This window comes from Cottoperca gobio, chromosome 16 (assembly GCF_900634415.1).
Source record: "Cottoperca gobio chromosome 16, fCotGob3.1, whole genome shotgun sequence".
In the NCBI taxonomy this organism is placed as follows: Eukaryota; Metazoa; Chordata; class Actinopteri; order Perciformes; family Bovichtidae; genus Cottoperca; species Cottoperca gobio.
The window spans coordinates 11,761,057-11,784,701 of NC_041370.1; the positions used below are offsets into that span (position 1 = coordinate 11,761,057).

At 40.3% G+C, this 23,645-nt stretch overlaps 2 protein-coding genes across 4 annotated transcripts; one reads left to right on the forward strand and one right to left on the reverse strand.

Annotated features, from left to right (window-relative positions):
- Nucleotides 1–276: 276 nt before the first annotated feature.
- On the reverse strand, nt 277–10,711 carry LOC115021320 (potassium-transporting ATPase alpha chain 1). The gene is made up of 24 exons (XM_029451676.1): nt 9,846–10,711; nt 9,401–9,505; nt 9,149–9,208; nt 8,697–8,900; nt 8,369–8,482; nt 8,087–8,221; nt 7,596–7,713; nt 7,205–7,473; nt 6,956–7,034; nt 6,720–6,839; nt 5,386–5,495; nt 5,151–5,285; nt 4,776–4,968; nt 4,300–4,475; nt 4,014–4,150; nt 3,717–3,867; nt 3,279–3,447; nt 2,688–2,842; nt 2,297–2,420; nt 1,820–1,965; nt 1,540–1,673; nt 1,013–1,114; nt 686–777; nt 277–582 (listed from the first exon to the last, which is right to left on the reverse strand). The coding sequence occupies exons 1-24, from the start codon at nt 9,855–9,857 to the stop codon at nt 554–556; spliced, it is 3,069 nt and encodes a 1,022-aa protein (XP_029307536.1). The 5' UTR covers nt 9,858–10,711; the 3' UTR covers nt 277–553.
- Nucleotides 10,712–10,792: 81 nt separating this feature from the next.
- On the forward strand, nt 10,793–21,913 carry tbrg4 (transforming growth factor beta regulator 4). 3 transcript variants are annotated; one of them, XM_029451678.1, is made up of 11 exons: nt 10,793–10,928; nt 15,733–16,154; nt 16,273–16,593; nt 17,051–17,225; nt 18,091–18,248; nt 18,371–18,481; nt 18,579–18,723; nt 19,990–20,223; nt 20,380–20,491; nt 20,635–20,749; nt 21,380–21,913. In XM_029451678.1, the coding sequence occupies exons 2-11, from the start codon at nt 15,738–15,740 to the stop codon at nt 21,479–21,481; spliced, it is 1,890 nt and encodes a 629-aa protein (XP_029307538.1). In that variant the 5' UTR covers nt 10,793–10,928; nt 15,733–15,737; the 3' UTR covers nt 21,482–21,913. The 3 variants fall into 3 exon arrangements, with proteins under 3 accessions (XP_029307538.1, XP_029307539.1, XP_029307537.1); XM_029451679.1 differs by having other exon boundaries at nt 10,808–10,854; XM_029451677.1 differs by lacking the exon at nt 10,793–10,928 and adding an exon at nt 15,296–15,413.
- Nucleotides 21,914–23,645: the final 1,732 nt, after the last annotated feature.

Consider the following 23,645-nt stretch of genomic DNA (forward strand, 5'->3'; position numbering starts at 1 on the left):
GATTGTCATTCCTGTTTCTTTATTGATAATACTTTACATTTTCAGGTATTATCATGTACTGTTTGTGAGCCTATGTGCAGCCCTGCTCTAGGTTGCTTACTTTCTGTAACTGCCGAGTGATCGTGACATGATTACATTTATGGATTTTAAATTCCATAATGTTCTGGCAAAGATCAAAAACTACAACTCTGAGTAAAGATACAACCTTCAACAAAGCACATGAATTAATGCAAGAAAGAGGACGCCAGTTATCGATTTTTGAAGTCGTCAGTTGTACAATTCTTTTATTAGTACAAATACAATGCAGCCACAGTCAAAGAGCTGGTACACAACGCATCTGTGAATTATTCATTGATTACTTTCAATAATTAACCTTTTATTTTAGGCAGACTTGAATATTAATGAAGCCTTTTGAATATTAATATGTCAGTATTAAGACAGTTTATAAATACATAGATCACAAATATAGATGTTTGGTGAATTGTGTATGGTCCTCTGGGTCTGCAGCATGAGTGATGTGTTAATGCAGATGGATGAAAGAGCCTCTCTGCTCTCAGTAGTATAATTCCTGATCCCACCAACCTGAGAGATTACAAATCAGAGATTGTTACTGAAAAGCTGCCAAGATGTGAATGATGAATGGATGTTAAATTGTTAGAAGGAAGGAAAAAGAATCCTGGCTTACTTCCTGGATGTCTTCTGACTCCTAACTTCCTTATCTCGTCGTAGACGAAGATTAAAATACCATATGGAACAGGAACAAACCACCACTGGACTCTGGAGAGAAAACAACATAACATGTCTCATTAGACCAAAGTCTCCAGTTTTATCTCAAATATGGAAAAATAACATCGATTGTAGTGAGAAATGACTTTCTACCTGCCGAGTCTGTATTTGTGATGATTTAATAAAATAAATGTGTACTCTCAGAATTCCAAACATACAGAACACTTTTTTTTTTTCTTGTAATCCAGTCTCAGAGTTTCAATTTCAGATGACTGTGGGCCGTTACCTGATGGGCATGAAATTGAAGATATTGGGCATCCCAGGGCAGTAACAAAGCAGGTTACCGAGAAGGAGCTGGAAGACTATGGCAGAAATCAGGACACGGTTCCTGCACACAAATAAGCAATAAAATAATCAAACACCCAGCAAAGCAGAGTATTTTATACAATGGTAACAGATTTGCAATTTCCCCACACAGAAGTAACATTTATTTTAACTATTCATAGAGCCCAAGCTTTACTCGGTGTGTTTGTATCTGGGTCCACTTGGACACAAACCCTTCCAAATGCTTGACACAAAAATAAAGAAAATAGCTTTAGATTAGATTTAGGCTGTTTTAATGATGTGACTGCAAGACTAGCAACGGGGGAATCAATCTTGGAATAATAGCAGGAGGGGTTTCTGTTTTCTTTCCATTCGGACAATAACTGTGAATGCAGCATAACCTTTGCAGGTTTTAATGTTAACACCACAGTAAATGTTAATGCTATAAATTTGCCAGGTGATGCATGTTAGGGATAATTCTTTAGTGACCTGAAGACGCCTTGCTGGAACACAGAGAGACGTCGAGTTTTCCTGATCAGGACATCCGAGATCTGACAGATCTCTATGCTGACGAAAAACACAGTGTAGCACGTATACTGCTGGTACAACCTCTGACTGAAGCTCTGGAAGCAGAGGGCACAAAGGGAGGAGTTACTTGGTAACACAAATATGGTTATACAATTATTCCATTAACCCAACCACTTTCTGTAGGATTAACACACTGGACAAAAAATGTGCCCAAAAGGTAGAATCTCAAGTCTGCACTCACCCATTCTTGTCCATAGCTGTCCTGTAAGTCTTGAAGATGAACATCCTCCCACTGAGCGCGCAGGCCGACACACAAAAGTGGAAACCAGCCCTCCTGCGCCATGGCTGCAAAATAATCTGTAAAACCGGCAAAAGACTGGATGGCTCCTATAAAAACAGAGAGAAGAAATGGAAAACGGGTTACTACTATCTTTAAGGGTGTATCAATCTAGCTCAATGGCCGTGTGACACCATTCAGAGGGCATATGGGGTAGTGGCTCAGAGTGCACTCTGTTACAGGTATTGTTTTATATGCTTTATTGTTTCAAGGGTGCAACAATGCATGTCTAGCAAAGTCTGTTAGAGGGTTATGCATGTAATCCTGGAGATGCATTCAGGTAACTTTTAGGTTATTATTTTGTTCAATGTAACGGAGTTTAATAGAGCGGTAAGATACAGTCTGCATGTTTTTTGTTCAACCGCACAGAAACACTCTCACCTATCTGGAAGTATGAGTACACAGCCAGGGATTCGTTTACCAGACGATCACGACGAGGATTCCTGGGCTTCAGGTTCATGATGTCGCTCTCTGCTTTCTCATAAGCCAGAGAGACAGAGGGGTACTACAGTAGAGAGGGGGGGGGGGAAAGAATAACAATAAAAACCTCACTCTACAGCAGATACAGGAGTGAGGAATATTCTGATGCTCCTTTATCAGTAAGGTCACCAAATCACTCGCTGTAAAAAGGATAAGGTGGATGTGTGGTGATTCTATATCAAACACTAGACACTATTATCTTTGATAAAAAAAAATCAATAGCCAGTGTAATGACAATAAATACGATATGAGCTTGTTTTGCTGAACTGGTACTAATAACATATTTACTCACAATGTCAGTGGCCAGTTCGATGAAGAGAATAGTGATGCAGCCAAGAGGAAGAGGCACGCTGACCGTGATGTAGATCAGATATGGAGTCAGCTCAGGAATGTTCTTCGTTAGTGTGTAGGCAATAGACTTCTTCAGGTTGTCAAAGATAAGACGTCCTACACACACACACACACACACACACACACACACACACACACACACACACACACACACACACACACACACACACACACACACACACACACACACACACACACACACACACACACACACACACACACACACACAAAATAGCTCATTATACACTGTAAATATACACACTTCTTTGTACTTTTACTGCAAATACAATTGTAATCACCAAGATAATGTGTAAAACATTTTAATAAATAAAGGGTTCTTGAGTTTTAGGGGCTGGTCCTGCATGACTTTAACTATTCATCTTTGTTTCACTGATGATACTTAAAATAACAGAGATATCCATGAACAGAGACAGGTGTTATGATCTTCTCCATGTATGTTTCGGTCATGTGATGAGTCATCTCTCTTAAACCTGGAGTTCTGATTGTTTTTGTCGTCTCCACTAAGTCTCACCCTGCTCCACTCCAGTGACAATAGAAGCAAAGTTGTCGTCCAGCAGGATCATGTCTGCAGCGTTCTTGGCAGCGTCCGACCCAGCGATCCCCATGGCAACACCAATATCAGCCTTCTTAAGAGCCGGAGAGTCGTTCACACCATCACCTGTCACGGCGACGATAGATCCCTGCGGGGGTCAAAGATGAAAACATTTAACACAACCCTGAAAATGTTGATCATACACACTGAATACAAATTCATGCAAACCAATCTTTTCCCTGCTGCTTCCTCACACACCATCCTCCCAGGGAACCATGTTGAAATAAGAGGTTAGCTTTATAGTGTCTACCCTTGATGTTTTTTTATTTGTATTATATGTATAGGAAACTAGCTTTGGCTAGCAGGTTCAGGTTGTGAGGTGTGTGTGTACGTATTTTTGTGTGCGTATGTATTTACCAGACGTTGACAACTCTCCACAATAATCAGTTTCTGCTGAGGGGACGTTCTTGCAAACACCATCTCAGGATGGTTACGCAGTGCTTCATCCAGTTCGTCACTGCTCATGTCTTTCAGCTGACCGCCGCTGATCACGCAGGCACGGGCTTCCCTACACACAGACAACACAGTGACGGACAGAGTTACATACATTGGATGCAGGCTAGTGAAAGACGATGAAGCAGGATTTTGTAGTCACACAGTAAGAGATGCACATACTGCGATGGATAGACAGGCAGTAGGCAGTTATGCAAATACCTCTTGTTCACTTGTTCGACAGGTATGCGCTTCCTCTGGGCAATGTCTTCCACTGTTTCACTGCCTTCTGTGATGATACCGACGTTCGCTGCTATGGCCCTTGCTGTAATTGGATGGTCCCCAGTCACCATGACAACCTGAAGTGCCAAGATAAAAAAAAAAAAAAAGTTAAGAGACGGGGAAATAAACATGAAGTCACAAAGTGAAAACGCAGTCTCTAAATTATTTTTTAGGAATGTAAACCAGCCCAAACATTTTATGTGTATGTGGGGCGATGTGAACACACCCTGATACCAGCAGTACGACATTTCATCACTGCATCAGGTACAGTGGCTCTTGGCGGGTCAATCATTGAGATGAGTCCAGCAAAGCACAATCCTGTCGTGGGGAAATTCATCTCATCAGGGTCAAATCGATAGCCACGAGGAATCTCCTTCTCATTCAGATAGAGATGACAAAAACCTGGGAGAAGAAAAGAGTAACAGCAGATCGTAAAAAAAAAACGTTTAAGAAAGAAAGAAAGAAAAATGTCCACAAAAGAGAAGAAGCCTATGTACTAGTGACGCTGTTAGCTACAACACTAAATGGTAGAAATGCAACTGATAAGTTTGACACACCACACAAAATGATTTGCTTGCAACAACTTCAGATTTTCTTTTTTCATTATACTGTAAGCAAAAGGAGAAATGACAGTTTTGCGAAAAAGAAATTCCACATCGCAAGCCACATGGTTAGGTCGCATCATAAGAAATACTCCCTAACCCAGTACTCTCTCTCCCAGTCCTCCCAGGTCCATATAAGCTGTCTGAAAGGCTTCGCTCCACTGCTCATCCAGAGGCAGCTCCTGTCCTTTTATCAAAATGGTGGAGCAGTGCTCTAAGATACGTTCGGGTGCTCCCTTCATCACCAACAGGTAGCGTAGGTCCAGAGGATCATCCAGTTCATGGATAGATAGCTGGAGAGAAAAAGGGTGGTTGATATAAGCTGAATTAATTATAGATTCACCTGGAATCATCGTATTACAGTAATATCACATTATCAAAAGTAGGGAACCCAGATGAAAGCATTAAATTAAATTAAAATGTATATTTTGCCATGTAGTAATTGATCAAATATGATACAAAGCCCTGCTCCCACCTGGAACTTGTTGGTGGAGTTAAAGGGCACTTCCCCTGCTTTCTTGAAGCGATCACGGTAGTCCATAACGTTCCCTACAGTGAGCTCAGTGAACTTCAGAATAGCTGTCTCTGAAGCATCTCCCACCACGAGCATCTGTGTGAAATGGCAAAAGTGAGATTCAAAAAGACAAAACTTAAAATAATACAATACAGAATCAGCTCACATGGAGAACAAAGGTCTTACAACTACACACCCTAGGAATAGGTATTCCTTCCTGATCAGGTCTGAATGTAGCTCTGTTACACAGGGTAGCCACTCTGGCCAGTGAACGCCATGTTTCTGATGACTGGTCGAAACTTTGACCTGGAAACCACACAATCACATGATTAATAAACTCTTGAGAATCACTAGGGACATTTTTGGCTTTTAAATTTTTCGATCATTTAGATTTTTTACTAGAATTTTGGAAGTTCAACCTCAGCTCCTATAATAAGTGTATAATATATAATAATAATAATAATAATAATAATAATAATGATTAATTAATTTAAACTTGTTCTGCATTCATCTGGAAGTTGAGATCAGCTCGGTTTCTTTCTCAATGATAGAAAACTCTTGGAAGCGCTGACTGAATTCTGTGATGAGAGACGTGATCACAGATACATATTTCTCTTTGTTATCAGAAAGGTTGGCCTTTGGAAAAGCACATTTGATTTCGGACAGCGTGGGGAAGTGCACAACATTGAAGTTGCGTAGTTGTGTGTCAAAGAGACGGAGCTTCACACAGAATGCTTTCATGTGCGCAGTCGGCTCTTGTTCAGTGTTGAGATGACCAGTAAGATCAACTAAAAATGCCAGGTCTGCCAAACATGGAGGGTCACTGAGCTCATGAAGAGGTCGCTCCTTCTCTTTCAAAAACAGGTTCATTTCTGATCTCAGGGAATAAAACCGCTGCAGCACGGAGCCGCGACTCAGCCAGCGCACATCAGAAAGGTGGAGTACGTCCCCGTATTCAGCATCGACATCAGACAGGAACGCTTGAAATTCTCTGTGGGAAAGTCCTCGTGCTCGAATTATGTTGTGCCCTTTAGACTCCTAAGACCAATCAGCTCTTCCATAACGAGAATTTGCTGCAGGCCAATTAAAAATGGACCACGGCCGCAGTTGGCCCATGGGCCGTAGTTTGGACACCCCCTGATCACCTGACTTTAGAATTATTTTCCACCAGATTGAGCCATATTGCTCTAAACACATGCTATTTTCCTGGTTTCCTGTACACAAATCAAAAATCTAAATCAATGTTGTTGCTAACCATTGACATACTGTTAAAAGCATCTAGTATACAGAACATAATCAAATGTTTGTGGGTTTTGTTTTTCATTAAAAAAGCAACAACAGTTTTGAATAGCAATGAATATTTGGTAATTATTTGTGTGGAAAGAAAATATTCTCCACCTTTTAAATACACGTAATAGTTGAAAAAGCAAACCACAAGTTAGTTTTTATTACATCTACATTAGAAATTGCAACAACAGTATTGGTTGATTTCAAAAGGAAGTGCTTTGAACAATAACAAGCTGTGTTTACCTGACTGATCTTCAGTGGTATCAGCGGCGTGGATGTGGTTGTCGAACCAAAGGTGAGCTACAGTCATCCTGTTCTGGGTCAGGGTACCCGTCTTATCAGAACAGATCACTGAAGTGGAGCCTAAACACACACAGATTAATAAAGGTTACATATGTACGTACATGCATGCTGGAATAGTTTAATAGAGAGCACATTTCTCAATTTCTTTATGGTCCTGAACAAAACAATGTACTAACCTAATGTCTCCACAGCCTCCAAGTTCTTCACAACGCAGTTCTTCCTGGCAAGTCGTTTAGCAGTCAGAGACAGACAGACCTTTTAACAAAGACACAGGCTGTTACAGACAAAGCCTACAGTACACACTAAGAACAAAATCATTCACATTGTTGCATACTATTTACTAATAAACAGGAGACATTATCCAAAAGGAGCATTCATACAGAACAATGGTGTTATAGAAATTCACTTTTGGTGCAGTGACTCACAGTAACTGTAGCAAGTAGCCCCTCTGGCACATAAGCCACCACGATAGCCATGAAGAAGATCGTGGCTTCCAGGAAGGCATACCCGATGAACATGGCAACCACAAAGAAGGTAAACCCAAAAAAGATTGCGAGACCGGCGATGATGTCAACAAAATGTTCAATTTCTATTGCAATGGGTGTCTTCTCGTTACCGACGCCGCTCGCCAAGGTGGCAATCCGACCAATGATGGTACGATCACCTGTGTTAATGATCATACCAGTAGCTACACCTGGAGAGGAGAGGAGAGGTTATTCTTATGTTCACCAACATACTTAAATAAAGAAATGACTAAACAGATCATACACAGCCCAGGCTATGTTAATGCAGTCGAGTATGCACTGTTGACTGTACCTTCCAGACAGGTTGTAGAGAAGAAAGCAATGTTTCTGGTCTCCAGTGGATTCTCATGAGTACATTCTGGAGTCCTGCTTTGCGGTTCAGACTCGCCTGTCAAGGATGAGTTGTCCACCTGGCACACAAAAAAATGGGGTATGAAGGGAAGACGTCTCATAAATGATTGAGTCACACATTCTCCTCAAATACGGCACAATTCAAAAGGAGTGATTTAGTCTTTTTATGTCTTCTGTGCCAACTTCTGTGTATACTAAGTACATTAAACTGGCTGGCCTGATGAGGATGACATAATTAAAACGGATGAAAATAACATTTCAGCTAGCAGTAAACCAGCTTAGTACACTGATTGTATGTGGACCCAATGATACAATGTTTCAAAGCATGACATGATTCATTAGTCCATATGTATGTATGTTATACTGTGTGTGTGTGTGTGTGTGTGTGTGTGTGTGTGTGTGTGTGTGTGTGTGTGTGTGTGTGTGTTCTACCTTGCAGGCCTGACTAGTGATGATGCGAATGTCACCTGGGACTCTGTCTCCTCCTTTGATCTCCACCAAATCCCCCACCACCAACTGGCAAGCGTTGATCTGGTTTTTCTGACCATCACGGATCACAATGGCTTGCTATTTTTGGAGATTGGGAGTCAAATGAGCAAAGATGAAAATTAGATGAACACATAAAGAACGATGGAAACAAGAGAGTATTAAATAGAGTGACAGACATGTGCAGACATGGAGTTGCACTTTTTTTATTGGCTGTGTGCAACTTACCTGTGGCACCAGATTCTTGAAGCTGGCAATGATGTTGGTACTCTTGAACTCTTGGTAGTAACCAAAGCAACCAGTTACCACGACAACAGAAATGAGGGTGATGGCCAAGTACAGCTGGAGTAAAAAAGAAGATGCAACATGAAATAGGTACACTATAACAGGTAGCTAGTAATGACTGTTTCAAATTGATGTCCTCCCTTTCCTTTTCACTTTTTCTCAGTCCCCCTCCTGCTCAAAGCACTCCACATGTACCATAGATGCATTACTTTTCTGCTTTTTACCATAGTGCTCTAAAGGAGAACAACTCTAAAATGGAAAAATGACTCACATTGTCAAAGCAGGTGACGTTCCCTCTCGCAAGTTCAATTCCGAAGGCGATGAAGCAGATGACAGCTGCAACCCACATCAGACACTGCAACCCTCCAGCCAGCTGCCTTGCAAACTTCACATACTCTGGAGTTCCCTTGGGAGGCTTCAGTTCATTGGGACCGTCTCGCTCCAAGACTTGAGCAGCAAAAGTGGAGGTCAAACCCTGTGGATGGAGAACAGAAAAATAGATATAGTAAGTAAATATGGCTGGTTAAGGAAACTACAAAAACAAAATTGAGCTTGGAAACATCCTTGTCTTTGAGCACCTAAAGGACCCACGCAGAGGGAAAGAATGGTGAGGGTGTTGGATATGGGTGAAGAAAAAGACATGAAGTGCATAAAATGAAGAAAATAGACAATAACAACAGACAGGCATTAATGAAAGGGGTACTTACAGAACAAATGTCTTACCTTGGTAGCATTAGTGTTGTACCTAATTTCTAGTTCTTCAATTGGAATCTCATGGTCATCCTGCAGGAGGAGACAGATCACAACTTTTATTAAGAACAAGCAAAACTTTCGAAAAGGGCAGATCTGAGTGAATCAAGGTGATTTTTTTTTTTTTATATCTGGTTGGTTGTAACTTGGTGATTATAAGTGCACAGAGTTAATTACTGCATATTCTCACTACTGTGCAGCCCTGAGACTTCTGCTTTTACTTACTGTATCCATTTCCTTCTTCATGCCCTCCAGTTTCTCCCTCTTATCCACTTTTTTCTTCTTCTTCTTGTCCATATCTCCATCCATTTCAAACATGTCGTACGTGTCCTAAAGGAAGATTTGCAAAGTGTTTATATGCGTACACAATCTTTTGACTGGATTTATTGAATGATTCACCTATATTAATTGAATGACCTTCATTAAATGATTGAAAGTATAGTTTCAACAAAATAAATACTTAATACAATCAAAATGTAATACAATATATACATATATATATATATATATATATATATATATATATATATATATATATATATATATAAATTAGGTATCATATGAAAGAAGAGATAAACAAATGAGTAAATAAAAGTAATAGTAAAGTAAGGTCCATTCTACCTAAAAGCCCAACCAATATTAAACAAGGCTAATTCGCATGGTCACCTACCTTTTTACTCATGGTTGCAGGTGTGTTAGGGGTCTGCTCTCCTAAATCAATGGAGGTCCAGACCACTCGATCCTTCTTCTTCTTTGCCCCCGGAATTTTGGCTGTCAGTTAGCGTCCAGTCCCAAACACACACACCGTTTCTCTCTCTCTCACTCTCTCACACACACACACATACACACAATGATCAGAAACAGGACAGATTTTATGGAAAGGCCTTATACATGACAACTCCCCGTTTTATAAGCACATGCGCACAAACACCTTTGGACACATACACACACACGCACATATGTATGTTTAAACACACACTTTAATACGACTACCTGCGTAAAATGGTACCTCATGTAGCAACAATGTCACCCCTAGGCAGGTCACACACATACACACTCATATCATAAGCTATGCTGGTATCTCTTATCTCCCCTCTGCACGTTTATTTTCATGATAAACTGATTGGAGTAAAGAGCAGAGGAACAATGAAGGTTAAAACAGTACAATGTCATTCCTACTAGTCTGCCTGACATTAAACTGAACAATTACTAAATGCTGCATTACACAACTACAGTATACTAATGTCCATCGAGTCATTCTAAATGTTGAAGTTGGATTGATTGCCTTGATATAGTAAGCATTAACTGAGGATCACTAGCTTTACTAGTCCAAGGAAGATTAGCCATCTTTTCTGCTGCCATATAACTATGACCTGATGGTCAAATGTATCCATAGAAGAAGACAAGACAAGAACTTAAATCAGGATGCACAATTCACAGCCTGACAGCTGTGCCACCAGGCCAAACAGTATGTGATGCCCTGCAGCACAACAAAACAAAGTACAAAGGGAGAAGACATCAGGGAGAAAATAGCCTGCAGCTACATTTAATCAGCCGTCACACCTGATGTCAATCAAGCTCATCAGCAGTGCTACAACAGGTAGCATCAACCACAGAGACAAGTTAATGGTGTCAGCATGTCCACTGCGGTTGTTACTCCTCATCCTGCAGGCTAAGTGGTACGGTGACTGGCTATGGGCTTACTCTGATGACTAAAAACTCCTTCTGTTCACCACATTTGACCTCTCTGCAGGTGTGTGCACTTCCTTTGTCATTGTGTCTATAAACTGGAGGGGCAGAGGGTTGGACAACTAAATTCAGAGTTTTGCTTATGGGGCTTTTGGATTACAGATTATGAAGACAAATGGTTGATCAAGAACATCAAGAACACAATTGTTCACTGACATTCAAGCCCAATACAAACCTGTACTAGGCTGCTGAGGGTCATTATATCAGATATGCATCAGCTACCATGCTCTCTACATATCAACCTCTCACAAAAGGACCATTACACATGTAGAGGTTAAAAAAGGCAAACTATTGTAGATACAGTTGCATATAGTGTTTATCATAAAATATAATTAATCACTAATATTATCCCACCCACACAAACAATTACGGCTAACTAATTGTAATACTAGACAGTAAGGCAAATCACTCCTGAACTTGGGAAATGGATTTAAATATGCATTATTTCTATAACTGCATATATACTATCCTGTATTAAAGAGAATATACTAAAAATGCAGATAAGGTCACCCTGTCCCTTAACTATTCCTGCCCAGAACGTGTTGCATGCTGGGCAAATAAGAGCCAGGTAAGATAAGTTGAGTTTAAGAGAGTCAATATTATTCTGTACTGTAGAGTGACAGTGGCTGTGTAACCACAGCAATGTTAGCAGACCAATTTTATCAGCTCTAATGACGCATTACTGGGGTACAGGTGAGGGGGGAGAACATAAAAGGGAAATTACGGAAAGAAATGAGTGACAGACGGGGACAGATCAAGGGACCAAAACAAAGTGAAACTTAGTTTTTTCATTCCTTGGAATGAGCCTTTATATTTACAGTATGGATGTATGAAGGGAACTACATAGAGAGCAGGTCCCATTCCACTGAGTCCGCCATGTTTTCTAAAGTAGCCAAGATGGGACAAACACCTCTACAGAGTGCCTTTCGTGGTTTTACGTTACCTGAACGCCACTGTAGCGTTCCAACGTGCTTGGAAAGGTAGGGGGGAGCTGAGGGAAATTCAGTAGGTTGCAATCTGCAACCTCACCACTAGATGCCATTAAATCCTACACACTGCCCTTTTAAATAAATGTGTTTTTAATAACATTAACAACAAAGAAAATGAGGGGCCCAACAGCACATTTTTCACCCAGGGCCCCTAACAATTGAGTTAGTCCATGTCTTATTGTATTGGGTTCTAAAGTAAATTATCAAAGAAGGATTGTTATTTCAAAACCTGGGCAAGTAAAACCAAAAAACTATCTACAATAGGCAAGTATCCTTTTCTTTTTGTAATTTAAACCCTAAACATTACCTGTCAACCTGAAGCTAACCAGCCACACTAATGTTCAGTTTGCAAGCTGCTGTTTGTGCTGCTGTTGAATTACTTTGTGAGGTGTTTCCAATATTTTGTCCCCTATAGGCTATGCATACCATATGAAAACGCATTAGCTAGGTTTGAGTGTAGAAATTAATGTAATATCAAAATGTATTGCTCTCTATTGTTTCCTCTTTTTCTACCTCCTGGGTCATTCTTTTTGGCACACTTCACTAAGTCACACCGTATCCTGAGGTTTTCAACTAGCTCAATCATATTAACTCTGAGAGGAACTCCATAGATCACCCCCTTACACCCTGCCTCCCTCCGTTGCTCCACTCTCACTGTTTTTAGTTATTTTGATTTTGTCAACCTTGCTCATCTTTAATGCTTTTTTAACCGGGGCCTCACTGTTACACCCATGTTTCCATCCTCCAAAATCTTGCATATTTTATTTCCCCTACCTGGTCTCAGATTATTTTTGTAATTTCAGTGGGTCCATCTTCTTCACTCCTTCTCCTTCAAAGCTCAAGACTATATTTAATGACACTGCCGCCTTTGGATTGTTACTCTCCCGTCCTTCACTCTCTGATACGCCATGTAGTGTTCGAAGGGAAAATACTTATACAATACAAATACAATACTATTGCGTGGAAGTCTGGGACAGTGCCTATGGGGTGGCAGACCGGGGTAGTGGTTCCCCTATTTAAAAAGGAGGACCAGAGAGTGTGTGCCAACTACAGGGGTATCACACTTCTCAGCCTCCCTGGTAAAGTCTACTCCAAGGTACTGGAAAGGAGGGTTCGGCCGGTAGTCGAACCTCTGATTGAAGAGGAACAATTCGGATTCCGTCCTGATCGTGGAACAACGGACCAACGGTTCGCAGCCGAGTGTGAAGCGGTTGGGATGAGGATCAGCACCTCAAAATCTGAGGCCATGGCTCTCAGCAGGAAACCAGTGGATTGCCTACTCTGGGTAGGGAATGAGCCTTTACCCCAAGTGAAAGAGTTCAAGTACCTCGGGGTCTTGTTCGCGAGAGAGGGGACGATGGAGCAAGAGATTGGCCGGAGAATCGGAGCAGCGGGGGCGGTACTGCAGTCGCTTTACCGCACCGTTGTGACGAAAAGAGAGCTGAGCCAGAAGGCAAAGCTCTCAATCCCCAGTTGAAGCTGGAGGATGTGGCCCGGAGAAGGGAAGATTGGGGTTCCTTACTGGAGCTGCTGCCCCCACGACCCGATGCCAAGTCATCCATATGTTTACATTTTTCCAATCCCAGGCCATCTCTCCCAGGGATTACTCTGTGACTTACTCCAATCTTCTATACTGCTGTTATTTCTTCTCCAGATTTATCCCGCTCTATGAAAATGAAACTTAAAGTGTTCTCCTTCTCCACCTGCAAAACTCTGACAAATCGACTTGAAATGGCTAGCTAACTCAGCTGATGCAAAAGTTAAATCTATGCATGACATACACCCATTTCCAACCTCAAGTCTTGTCGTCCTTCTGTCATACAGCACCACAAGAGAATATTTATCCAGGAAATCTTCTAATGATGCCCCATCTCTGCTCTTGCTGCCCCATAAAGGATTCTGAGCATTACAATCTCCCGTCCACACCACTGGGGACCACACTTTATCCATTATTTCATCTAATTTCTCAATTTCCAGGTTATAAAAATGTATCACTGAAAAATCTTCCTGTTGAGATCCATACTTCTACCACCACACGTTCATTGTTCTGATATTATGTTTACTCTCCTGTACTGGAGTCCTTCTCTTAAAAACACTACTCGCACAAACAAATCCTGGTATTACAAAATTCATATTCGTCTTCAGCCATGTTTCTTGAACACATTAAGGCTATTTTTTCTTTGAAGGCATCCACAAACCTCTTAAACTCTTGCCCATTTGCTACTAAACTCCACGCCTTCCCCTAGAGGTTTAAAACCATTAACAATCTAAATATCATCACCATCTTCCATTCGGACCCCTTTTTTTAATTTTTTCTATCTCTTGAGAACACGAAACCGTGAAGGACATACAGTCTACCCCTCATAGGATCACAGGATCTTATCCTTATACTGCTGCACTATCATAGCCTGCTAATATTGTTCACACTCACGATTTCCAGCAAGGTGTCCTCCACCACAAGTACCACACCTAAGCACACTTTCCTTACACTCAGAAAGCTCATCCTCACCACCACATTTTCCACATCTTCTCATTTCTCAACATCCAGCTGAAATGTTGCCTATACTTCTGACATTTATAACATTTCAAGGGTGGCTTTCTATATGGATGAACATTAAATGACAAACACTCTAAAAACACTTGCTCTGGCAGGGCCTCTTCCTGAAAAGTTAACACCACAACTATTGAATCATTCTTGGCTCCATCCCAAAAAACTCTTATTCCAGTAATCTCAGAACTTCACACCATCAATGCGCCTGACCGGTTACCCCGTTGAGATTTTAGACGAAACCCCCAAAATCAATCAGCCCTTTCATACCAGCCTTAACATTTCTCCCTGGAAAAAAATCGTTCCACTTGCCTTTTCCCTATCGCCTCCAGTGCAGCAGCTTTGGCCTACTGAGTAGCAGATTTAAAAAATAGTTAGTTTCCCATCTGACAGAGTCCTTGCATTTAGAATTTCACCCAGCTCTTCCCTCAATGTTTAGTCAATTCAATTATTTACGGCTTGCTGAAAAGGTTATAGTGAACTAAACCCTGATCGCCCTTCCTTCAATTTAAAGATCACTTTAAATTCTTCTGACTGGCTGCCTACAATTCTCATTATCTTTGTTATTCCCTGCTGCTTTCTACTCTACTCCTGTGATTAACTATTGTAATAAAAAATATAAAAAATGTAATTAGTTTCTTCCCAACTCCTCCCTCCTTCATCCTCAGATTCCACATTTATTGGTTTTTGTTCACTCGGCACCACTTCACACCCGTCCAGTTTCTCGTGGCGTAGAGAAACTCATTCGAACTTTTCTTCAGCTCTGATCGGATTCTCGCGAGACCGACCAAAGCCCAGCAAGCTTTCGGAATGAATCGAACACCTTCTAGCCAATAACAGCTGCGTCCGCGCGTCACGTGATACCGGCCCGCAACGTCATTTTCTTGCGACTACCTCTCTTACCGAACAGCTCCATGTGAACAGCTTTCGCCCAAGCTATCGGTAATATTAGGTAAGTCATGTATCAATGGGATAGCTGTTGGTGTTATGAGTTCGTTCTATCGGCATTGTGCCTCTTCAAAAAAAGTTCCGTTTTGTATGAAGGGAGACAGAACGAAGCGCTGACAGTGCTTCAGTCTGTATTTTCCCTTTTGCGACAAGGTCAAGATTTGACGTTACATGACGGAAGAAGCATGATCCACTCTGCCCGTTCCGTTAACCTCGCCTTTTATAATGCAAGCAATGTCGTTTTAGTCTAAGTCACAACACCAGATATCTATCTTATTGCAATTAAGCTATATTGTCATGTTGTACTCTCTTGCTTCTCTCAGGCTCAATGGCCAGCCGCCTCCTGGGCAGATATGCCCATCTGCTCTGCAGGGCGTCCTCCCAGACTCCAGCTCTTGCTGCGGCCCGCCTGCCTCAGTCTGTGGCTGGGCCTGCACAGGTGCAAAGGGCTCAGGGCTGGCCAAGGTCCACTGAAAGGTTAATGTGTGAGGGAACGACAATTCACAAGGACGTCTCCTATACCTATACACGAAGCCAGATGGAGGAGTTGTTGGAAAAGGCAGCAGTGCCAGAGGACATCCTTCTGGCATGGGAAAAACATGGAGGGAACGGTAATCAAGCTGCAAAGGCCCTGTTTATGTGGACTCTTTTGGTGCTGAAGACGAAGGGAAAATTTAAGGAACAAAAAACAGAATTGCTAATGGATTCAAGGCTACTGGATATAGTAGATACCTTATCTCGGAAGGTGAGGAAGTCGGATACAGAGGAGGACTGGCACTATCATTATGTTTGATAACTGACATCTAAGCCCTTGTGCTTCAATGTTAAGATGAATTGCTCATTTCTGTGTGGTTTTCTTCCAGGTGTCTTCAGTGTGGAATTCCAATTTAGTGTCTGCCATGCAAGCTCTCTGGATTATGCGTGTGCCCGCTAACGATTCAGTACTCTCATCTGTCCAGACTGAGGTCCTGTGGCGAGTACGCAGGCTATCATACAAGCAGCTGAGCTTCCTGGCATATTGGGGAACAGGCAGGAAAGGAGAGCAGAATGTGGCAATATTGAATGCTGCGTTAAAACAGCTGGAACTGCGCTGGACTGAAATCGCAGATGCTAAAACTGTCAGTGCACTGATATCCAGTCAACAACACATGTCACCTAACTTGATAGACAGACTTGAAGACAAGGTAGGATATGCAAAAACATCTATCACAATTTGACACAATCACACTGTTATCCTCGCCCTAACCTCACATACTAGGTACTAGACTATGTTGGTAGGAACGTGAATATGAATTGCTGTCTCTAAAAGCTTGAACTATATTCCCTTGGAGAGGGAATTTGAATGTAATGTCATATGATCATTGAAAGGTGAAATCACATATGCATTTTATAGTATAAAATGTAAGCATATAGTAAATATTAATATAATTGACTTAGTTACTGCATTTGAGTATGCAGGCTAGAATATATCTGGGTAGGCCAGTGTGTGAAAGCAGTGACCTTTTTATAGGTCATGGAAGATGATCAAGTAAAAATAATTGTACATCTATGACCAACTCATCATGAACGATGGGATCACCTGTGGGCAAAACTGTGACAATTAGCCCATCCCATAGTGCACTACTTGTGTCTGTATTGCAGGCTTTGGAGCTTGCAGATGGCTTCTCAGCAGAAGATCTCCGGAAAGTTTGTTTATCTTTGGCAATTCAGAGCCGCAGATCTGTCCCCCTGCTCAGAGCGTTGTCCTACCACCTTCTCCAGAAGCCGTCGTCAGATTTCACAACTCCGCTGATACTGGACATGGCTTTAGCATATGGTAATAACTCTGATTGTCACATATCCAGTACAACTGAAGGCATACATAAACGAAATTAACATAGTGAATATCTTTTTTTTAGAGTTTAGTTTATTTAAGAAGGGGCCATGCACATTTAATAAATGCACATTTAATAAATACACAAGGTATTCAAAATGCCAGAATTAGCCAAAAGGCTATGTCTCATCTGTAGTCCCTGGCTATGGTGTTAGAAAAAGCTTCCTAGAATACATAAAAAATAAAATAAAAATCAGGATACTGATACAGCATACTGGTTAAAGGTTGGAAAAGGACACACTGTTGTTAAAATCAGTAGAAGCAGTAGTGATGTATTTACATATCGAACGACATTGCACACAAGCAGGACATATAGCACGCAGCAGTATAAAGAGAGTTTAGTGTTGACTTGTGTATGAAATAATCATCCATCGTTTTAATTGATTACTTAAAGATCTTTGTGCATTTCCGCAGCAGAAATAGTGCAAGCTCTTCACATATCCACGTCTTGATTGCCCCCCATCTATCATTTTGTGTTTTGCTATCATCTTGCCTTCTTGACCTAATACGTAGATGCTTTAAGGAACAGCTTCAAGTGTTACTAATTTGAATTCAGACAGATACATTTCAAATCAGGCATCATTCAACACTTAAAATGCAAACTTTAATGCCAGAACAACTGGTCTGTCAATGTTAAAACATGTTTATTAAACTTGGAATATCCCATTATCTATGCTGGGCATGGTGGCAAAGATTCTCAAAGGTGAACAGTCTGTCTAGTGCTAGTCAGAACATATTAAAGCACCGTCTGCTCAGTAACGCAGTGTATAATCCTAACGGTAACAAATGTGTCTTTGTCTTTCTGTAGGGAAATTGAATTTCCACAATTCTCAGCTATTTCAGCGAATGGCCTCAGAGTTGTTACCCAGAGTCCCTGAGCTCCGCTCTAATGATGTCACACGCTGTGCTAAATCACTGGGCTTTCTCAAATGGCTCAACATCCCTCTCTTTGAGGCCTTTGCTGAGGTCAGTCACACACTTAAGACCGACTCTAATTAAGTACATTTTGTGGTTAAATTTCGAATGAACTAATCCTTTTAATACATGTTTTTCTCTCACAATTTAACACGCTCTGTACTTTTCCCCAGCACTACATAACAAACAGTCAGAAGTACAGTATTCTTCAGGTCTGTAATCTGCTCATGAGTTTTGCCAGACTGAGCTTCCAGCCAAGTGACGGAGATGAGTTCTTTAGCAAGGTACTAATCGTATTAAAGGCTGTCTGTTGACTTCACGTTGTCCGTTCTACTGCCTACCTTTTTTAAAATGCATTTCTTTTTGCCATGTTGTGTAAAGGTTCACTCTATGCTGGAGGGCTATCTCTCAGACCTGGAGCCCTTCTTGCAGACGGATGTAGTTTGGGCTCTGTGTGTGCTGCAGCAGGCCAAACCCCAATACATCCTCCCCCTCACACAACCAAGTCATGTTACCAAACTGTCAGGTAAGACTCATAGCTTTGGGCGTTCATTCTTCTTTACTTTCCTGTTTTTGACAAATGAATGGTAAATGGACTGCTTGGATCGTGCTTTTCCAATCTTTGCTATCACTCAAAGCGCTTTACAACACATGTCAGCATTCACCCATTCACACACATTCATACAGAGTCAGAGGCTACCATACAAGGTGCACATCAGCTCGTCCGTAGGGGTAACCATTCACATACACTCGCACACTGTTGCTGTCAGCCGTTTGAAGCACCTGCTCCTCTAAGCGATGATAAGCTGGCGGAAGTGGTTCAGGCACCTGGTACGAATGTCCCTCAAGACAGAACCAAGAGAAGTCCACCTAATCAAGTTATAGCAACATTATAAACAGAAAAATGTAACATTCACCAATATTTCACCAAGCACAATAAATACATTAGTATGAAGTTCTGAAGGGGGGGGGGGGGGGGGGAGTGAATCGGTTATCCAATGAGCAGTCACTGAGTCAACGTGCAAAAATGACAAACATTTACTGGTTCCAGCTTCTCAAATTGAAAGTTATTTTCTTTATTTCACAGATCCCATTGCATATTGAATGGATTTAGGTTATACAATGTTATAACCAAACAAGCTGTTTAAAGACGTCACATTGGGCTCTGGAACTTGTGACAAGCTTTTCTCATTTTCTGTGTGCACTTTAAAAGATTAATTAGAAAATAATCCATGAGGAAAATATTCTTTAGGTTTAGCTTTTATATATATCCTGTCCAAACCCTGTTGGAATAATAGTAGTAGTAGTATAGTAGTAATGACAAGTAATTAGTTGTAACGAGAATGTCCACATTTAAAGATGTGCAATGCTAATCCCACTTTTCTCACCACGCCATAAGGCCCACAGTGATATTGTTTAATCAGCCTGGTTGAATTATCTATATAATACTTTTGTCATGCATTATTAATCTCATGTAATCACAAATTATTGAGCCAAAGGGTGGGTTATATTTCATTTTTTTTTTTTTTTTTTTTTATATAACTCGTTTACATATTTTTTTAACATCTTGAAATGCCGTGTTGTCTTCTGGGAGCTGACTGCCAGAATACCATTCTCGCTCAGTAGATGGCAGTGCAGCACTAATACATCTCTGCTTGGATGGGAACATTAATCCCATTGTCTCACAGATATGAAAAATAGCATCGATTACTAAAACAAGTGGTTTTGAAAAGCACTGATGTCAGTGAGCTGGCAACACTCATTCTCTTTCTGTTGTCTTTTCTGTCTGTAGAGGGCATTCCGGCTCGAGTGGAGAACTATAAGCTGAAGCTCCTCCACATCGCTGCTACTCTCTACTTAGAGCATCCGGGTTCCTCAGATACTCCATCCTCCCTGAGTGTCCCGGCCTGGAGCTCCTCCCCCTCCCCTCTGCAGAGTAGTTTAAGAGGGGCTTTACAGAGTTTGGTGGGTGCGAGGACCGGGACTCTTCGCACCGGGGTTGAAACTGTTTATGGATGGACTATTGGTAAGGGTAGCACATGTATATTCTTTGAGATGGCATACATATCATGCTATCAAACCTTTTTATTACTAGAGTTTTACAAGACTTGTACAATGACAGCAACATTTGCCACATCCCTCTGTAAACCTTTTTACAACTGACATGCCCTTCTCTCATCAGATGGTGAGCTGGTAGTGGATTGTGACAACAAGCCAATGGACTTGTTGATGCTGAAATCCCCTCATCTTCCCAGTGGAGGAGGAGACCAGGCTTTATCTGAAGGGGCATATCGGTGAGTCATAGAGGAAAATCCTGTAGGCTTGGATTATTAAAGATATTTATTTTTGCTTTTCCCCTTTTTGAATGTCTGCTTTTACTGTCTAAAGTAATTTTTGCTCGGCGTTTCTCTCATCTCCATCTGTTTTGTTTTTTTAGGCTTGCTTTCTTGGCTTTGGATTTTCCAGACTTCGGCTCAAAGAGTAAAGACCTTCTGGGACGGTTTGTCATGATGAAGCGTCACCTCCAGTTGGCTGGTTTCATCACAGTAGAGGTAGAGAGAGGCAGGAGAATCCATCTTTGTACCGTGGTTTATTTATTTCAAAATAAAAGCTTTTTATTTATTTTGAAACAGCGATCAAGTTATTTCCTCTGTCCCTGCAGATAGGATGTACTGAGCTATTTGTTCCTCAGATGGGTTTTTATTACACACACTGTAATTGCAAAAGGACATTTCTGGTGTTTGCTTTGATGGTAAGATTCAAATGAACAGAGGCAGAGCAGCAGCATATCTGACAGGCTAAGGCCATGCAAACAATGGACCCAATACTTTGGAAGAGCTGAGAGTCAGGTCGGTTCCGCTGCAGTCTGTGGTATAAATAGAGCTCCTGCCGCAGCTCTGGCTCATCTAGGCCAATCCAAGCACTCTCTCTCATCTCGTACACTCCCATTAGCCAATAGTATCATTACTTGCCTCTCAGGTTTGCATTGCTGAAGGATGTGTTTTCTGGGCAACTGTTTACCTAAGGCTGAAAACCAGCACTGTGTCTTTGTTTTCAATGTGTCTATAAATACATGTTTTACGAGTGAGCTCTCTGAAGCACGCACTGATCATGAGAATGTACTCGCTCAGTAGCTCTATGAATAAATTGTTTTCAAATCCATCCTTTTTGTCCTCTTCCAGGTGCCATATTATGAGTGGTTGGGGCTGAAGACAGACTGGCATAAATCGGCATACCTGAAGGATAAAATGGGGAAGGCTGTGGCCGAGGAAATGGCCAAGTGAACCCATATAAGAGCTTTTCCAAAACAAACAGGACCAGGGAGAATACACGTATACACCCACGTTCACACTCAGAACGGAGCAGCATTGCAGAAAAGCTATCTCATACTTTCAGGAAAAGAAAAATCCTATTTTCACTCTGGTTCCCTGGCAACGTGTGGGTCTTTCCCTGTTTCCATGGTGATGATAAGCAAGACTTTTGGAGCCAGAGAGAGAGAGACGGAAATAAACACACAAGCGAGTCCTGTAGGAATGTTTTGATACGACTTTGTATCTGCGAGTGACATGTCAAAACAGAAGCACCCAGGCATGTGTTGAATTTTGGCCAAAATGTTGGGTTTATATCAGCATCTGAATAGATGGGAAACACTGAATTATCTCCTGTGAATGTGTGTGTAATCTTATGATGGAATAAATTGTTTTATTTCCATTTGACCTGTTTTGTCTTTAAATTCTCACAGGATTGACTCGGTATGTTGATGTATGCGTGTGATGTGCACGATTTTAATAGGGCACGTACAGTCCGGGGACTGTTGCAGTCTGTTGTATTTGGTGTGGTATTCAGATAGGGTATGCTTAATTTTACATGTAACTGTTAGTGGCAAACCTCTCTGGTGTACTGGTGTGTGTGTGAGTACCTCAGTAATATTAACAAACATTTATTGTATCAGCATAGAGCACGGTTGATGAGAGCTTGTTTTCTGTCTGCTTGGTTGTATTTTATTTACTATATATTAGCTCAAAGCTGGGTGGTGATGGCCTAGTGGTACGCCTTCCAAACAAAACACTAGAAGGTTGGGAGTTCAATACCAGGCTGCCACCATAGCACCCCTGAGCAAGGAACTTAACCCTGAGTTGCTCCAGGGAGACTGTCCCTGTACTTAGTTCAATGTAAGTCGCTCTGGATAAAAGCGTCTGCTAAATGACCTGTAATGTAATGTAATGTTAAAATCACTAAATATAGCAAGTTTGGGTGAGGGATAAAAGTGTACATGTTCGATTGAGTCCTCTGTTAAATGTGATCTTTACATTTCTCGCTGAATCTTTAGTGTGTTAATGTGCATGCTTGTTTAAGAGCAACAACATTATTATGAAGGGTAAAACACAACCTGAAACTGCTTACACAACATCATGAGCAGCAGCAGCCCTCTGACATCAGAGGCTGTTAAATGGCAAAGGGAAGAAGACTGGCAAATGAAAGCCAGGGCAGAGGAGAGAAAAGGAGTTCAACTGAGAGTGAGCCAAAGAATATTAGAAAGCCAGATCTGGAAATGAGGTAACCGGAACAAACGTGAACGTTTTTTGCTACTCTGATAAACTCATGTAATCAAGGGGCCTTGGGGATATATATGTATTATATATTATTATATATATAATATAATATATATATATATATATATATATATATATATATATATATATATATATATATATATAATGGAATATAGATACATATATATATTATATATATATATATATATATATATATATATATATATATATATTATATATTATTATATATATATATAATGGAATATATATATATATTATATATGTAATAATATATAATATATATGTATAATAATATATAATATACATTATTATATATATATATATATATATTATATATGTAATAATATATATTATCCCCAAGGTTCATTGATTACATGATAGTTTATCATGTAGTAGTTCAAAACAAATATTATATATATATATTTAATATATAAATATAATATTATGTGTTATATATTATATATATATATATATATATATATATATAAATATAATATATATAATATATACATATATATTATATATATATATATATATCTATATATAATATTATATATATATTAATCATGCTATATGTGTTAGTGTTATATATATATTTATATATATATATTATATTATATTATATATTATATCTATATATATATAATATATATTATATATATAATATATATATATATATATATAATATATTATAATATATCATAGATATAGATTATATATATATATATTTATATATACAGCTATTGAACTCTCTGGTCGTAATGTCTCTTGTCTGATACGTTACCAGTGTGTAAGTGCAGCTATTCTCCTCCTTAATAAAGCAATGGAAGTGTTATTACTACTCAATACATCAAATATAGTGTTTTAATCTAAA

Bases quoted from the DNA above. Each gene is read 5' to 3' on its own strand.
- LOC115021320 (XM_029451676.1), bottom strand. The intron at 4,969-5,150 runs GTGGGAGCAGGG...TTTTCTCTCCAG, and splicing joins ACTCCACCAACAAGTTCCAG to CTATCTATCCATGAACTGGA. The intron at 1,966-2,296 runs GTGAGAGTGTTT...CTGTTTTTATAG, and splicing joins GTACTCATACTTCCAGATAG to GAGCCATCCAGTCTTTTGCC.
- tbrg4 (XM_029451678.1), top strand. From the start codon at position 15,738: ATGGCCAGCCGCCTCCTGGGCAGATATGCCCATCTGCTCTGCAGGGCG. The intron at 16,155-16,272 runs GTGAGGAAGTCG...GTTTTCTTCCAG, and splicing joins TAGATACCTTATCTCGGAAG to GTGTCTTCAGTGTGGAATTC. The intron at 18,249-18,370 runs GTCAGTCACACA...ACTTTTCCCCAG, and splicing joins TCTTTGAGGCCTTTGCTGAG to CACTACATAACAAACAGTCA.